The following is a 3,182-nucleotide window of genomic DNA, read 5'->3' as shown; positions in this document are numbered from 1 at the left end:
TTTTAAGGGTTAAAAACGAATAATTAATTTATAAGAGATCAAATTATAATTTTATCATTATATTAATTTATGATTTGATAAAATTTAAAAGGTTTTTATTACAAATTTACCATTTTGGGAGAGTCACGTCTTCATGACTTTATTATTATGATATAAATTGAATTTAATCGAAGGATTACCTTTGCATGATATCTATATGAGGAATATATTAAATCCAATCAATTATAAAACTTACAAAATTACATTTCAACAAAATTATCCGAAATTCATTAAAAATAGAAAAAGTAAAAAGATTATTAAAAAAATCTTAGTATGGAATAATATTAAAAACTTTGGATCTATATGTACATGTGAATACAAAAATAAAACAATAACTATACCAATATTTTCTTTCTCAAAATTATTACATGCCAGAGAGATAGACTAGTGGTTCTACTACGGAGCTACCATTTTTTTTTTCATTTTGTCAAATTCATTTTTTTGAGCAAATAAAATATAGTATTATTAACATTTAAACATGGATCTTTTAAGAATTTTTTATATAAAAATCTCAAAAATAATGAATAGACGTACACTAGATACATCATACATATACTACTCAACACCTACAATCGAATGAATCCAAAAAACATAAATTGTAGATGGTGCAGATTATGTTGAACCTAGATAACAACTTATTCAAAGTATACTTTGCATCCATGTCATCAATCTCTTCCTTCGTTTCAGCTTCATTGAGAGACTTTGATATTGATTTGAATAACTACTTATTCAAAGTATACTTTTCACTATTATCAATCTTCAGACATTCCTCATCGTAAATTTTCTTTTGCTGCATCTGAAGCACACTCTTACGCTTCTGAAGTAGCAACCACATGTCTAATTCTTTTATAATCCAAAATACCTGAAAATAATGCAGTAAATAGAACTTGCTCTTGGAAGTCACACTTTCAGTATACCATCACAGTATAAAGACCATTATTATGGCTCGGCCATTGATTAAGGCATCTGAGCCACTCTCGACTCTTGGCACATAAGCAAAAATTTAATAAAAAACTTACCTTATGCCACTTCAATTGCCTTGCTTGTCCAACATCATCATTATCTTCATTCTTAGCCTCATTTTGCTCAAAATCATCCAGTAGACTCAGACATTGCTCTTTCCTATACATGGCAATAAATGGAACCTAGCATAGAGAGAAAACAAGCATGTAAGTTTGCATTTTAATTTCAAACTTCGAACAAAAGTTTTAGTATACTTACATCAAACTTCTCCACATGATGCAATTCTAGGAACCTCATAATATCTTCCTTCTTAATTTTGTTCAGTAGAACAGATACCTTTATAGATCTTTCTTCAGTTCTTTTCTTGCAGAACAATATATATGAATTCGTTACAAGTTGATTATGTATCCAAATAGTCTCCTCTTCTATGCTCCTTTTATCAAGTGGAGGAGTAGTTCACTTGATACGAGTCACAAAGGCCCAACCCAAGCTTAAGAAGGTGATGGGCTCAAATCAAGAAAATCAAGATTCACTTTCTTGTTTTCAAGAAAATCAAGAAATCGAATCTTGGCCCAATTTTGCTGTTCGGAGCGATTTCAAGAATCAAGAAAATCAAGATTTCAAATCTTAGAAATCTTGGTCCAAGAAACCGAATCTTGCAGCCAAAGCGCGTTGGATCTCCATTACGAGCGTCAACGACCCAATTTCGGTAGGAGATGGATCACAAGCCCAAATTCTTGAAGGCGAGGCCCAATGATACGAGCACGCCCCGCGAACTTCATCGAGCAAGTCTGTCAAGCCGAGCATTGACATGTTGGCAAGCTGATCCCAGCTCGTTTCCAGCTCCACGAGCTCCGTCTAGCTCAAATCCAGCTTATTCAAGCTCGATCCAACTTGCCTGAGCTAAACCGAGCTCACTCCAAGCTCATATTTAGCTCACGAGCTAAACCTTAGCTCAACTTCAGCTTAGGAGTTTACCCTCAGCTCAACTTTAGCTCACGAGCTAAAACTTAGCTCATTTTAGTTTAAACTCGGTTTTGTCTTTAATACATTAAATAAAATTTGCACATATTCATTTAAGCATTAAACTTGTCTTATATTAATATTTGTTATTAATATATCATTGTCATTATATAAATTGATTATGTTCACATAGCCGAATTAATGCATGACATTAATGTGTTCACATCATGCCGAATTTATGAGTGTTCATGAGATGTCTTAATGACTTGTTTATTTCATGTAGGTACATTCCTTTGGACGGTACAATGTATGAATGAAGAAACATCTCTTTTGGGCATTCCACACTCATGAATGAAGAAGTATTAAATGCTGGTGCATGTACGGCTAGATGCAATGTTTCTACAAATTCATGCATGTGTCGAATGCATGTATGGACATTAAAGGCTAGTCCATGAATGGATCAAATGCATGGGATGATAGAATGCATGAATGGCTTAAGTGCATGTATGGTGGCTGTCTCTTAACTTTCCAAGGCACTTATTCGGCCAAGAAGTAGCTGCTAACTAATTCTATGTTGACCATAGAGCTCCTTGAACATGTTCACACTTTGAATTGACCTATAGGCTACTACACATGCATGGATGGGTTCAAGAACGTCCAAGGGAAGGAATTAACTCAATAATTCAACACATTGATTGAATTAAGTGCATGCACAAAGGGGAGAACGAATTTACTAGGTTCATGCTACCATTTATGAACTTACATGCCATTAAAGTGTTTAATTATGAAGATACATGGTCCATACAAGTGCATGAACGTCCCAAGGAGATGAATGCAACCTTTTGGTGCACATACAAGTCACTTGAAGCCTTTCTTTATGACTAAGCATTCATGCACAAACTAAGGGGGAAGAAAGTGTCCATTCAGCTAGTGCATGAATCTGCCGAATTTATGAACTATTTTAATACATTAGTGTGAACATTTTTATTATTGTGTGAACACCTAGATGCCGAATTTGAATGGTCATCTATGTGCCTATAAATATTTGTTTTCTTTCATTTGTAAAGGACTTTTGACTTTTGATCATTTGAATGAACTTTGTTCAAAGAGTGAGTTTTCTCCTCTCTAAATTCGTACGAGTTTCGATCTGACTTATCTAGCGTGCTAGTGGCGTCTATCGTTCTCTTTTGAACTAATCACCTTGCTTTGGTGTGGCG

At 34.1% G+C, this 3,182-nt stretch overlaps 1 protein-coding gene across 1 annotated transcript; it reads right to left on the bottom strand.

The window, feature by feature from the left end:
* Positions 1 to 760: 760 nt before the first annotated feature.
* LOC121226517 (transcription elongation factor SPT6 homolog) lies at positions 761 to 1,466 on the bottom strand. Its single transcript, XM_041110387.1, has 3 exons — positions 1,261 to 1,466; positions 1,059 to 1,184; positions 761 to 856 (listed from the first exon to the last, which is right to left on the bottom strand). Exons 1-3 carry the CDS (start codon positions 1,297 to 1,299, stop codon positions 761 to 763), a joined length of 261 nt encoding a protein of 86 aa, XP_040966321.1. The 5' UTR covers positions 1,300 to 1,466.
* Between the last annotated feature and the right edge of the window lie 1,716 nt (positions 1,467 to 3,182).

The sequence above is a fragment of the Gossypium hirsutum genome, unplaced genomic scaffold (genome assembly GCF_007990345.1).
Source record: "Gossypium hirsutum isolate 1008001.06 unplaced genomic scaffold, Gossypium_hirsutum_v2.1 scaffold_242, whole genome shotgun sequence".
Taxonomy (NCBI): Eukaryota; Viridiplantae; Streptophyta; class Magnoliopsida; order Malvales; family Malvaceae; genus Gossypium; species Gossypium hirsutum.
Note: the sequence above shows the minus strand (reverse complement) of the source record. Positions and strands in the feature narration are given on the sequence as shown.

Bases quoted from the DNA above. Each gene is read 5' to 3' on its own strand.
- LOC121226517 (XM_041110387.1), bottom strand. From the start codon at position 1,299: ATGAGGTTCCTAGAATTGCATCATGTGGAGAAGTTTGAT. The intron at 1,185-1,260 runs GTAAGTATACTA...TCTCTATGCTAG, and splicing joins ATCATGTGGAGAAGTTTGAT to GTTCCATTTATTGCCATGTA. The intron at 857-1,058 runs GTAAGTTTTTTA...TTGCTACTTCAG, and splicing joins GGCAATTGAAGTGGCATAAG to AAGCGTAAGAGTGTGCTTCA.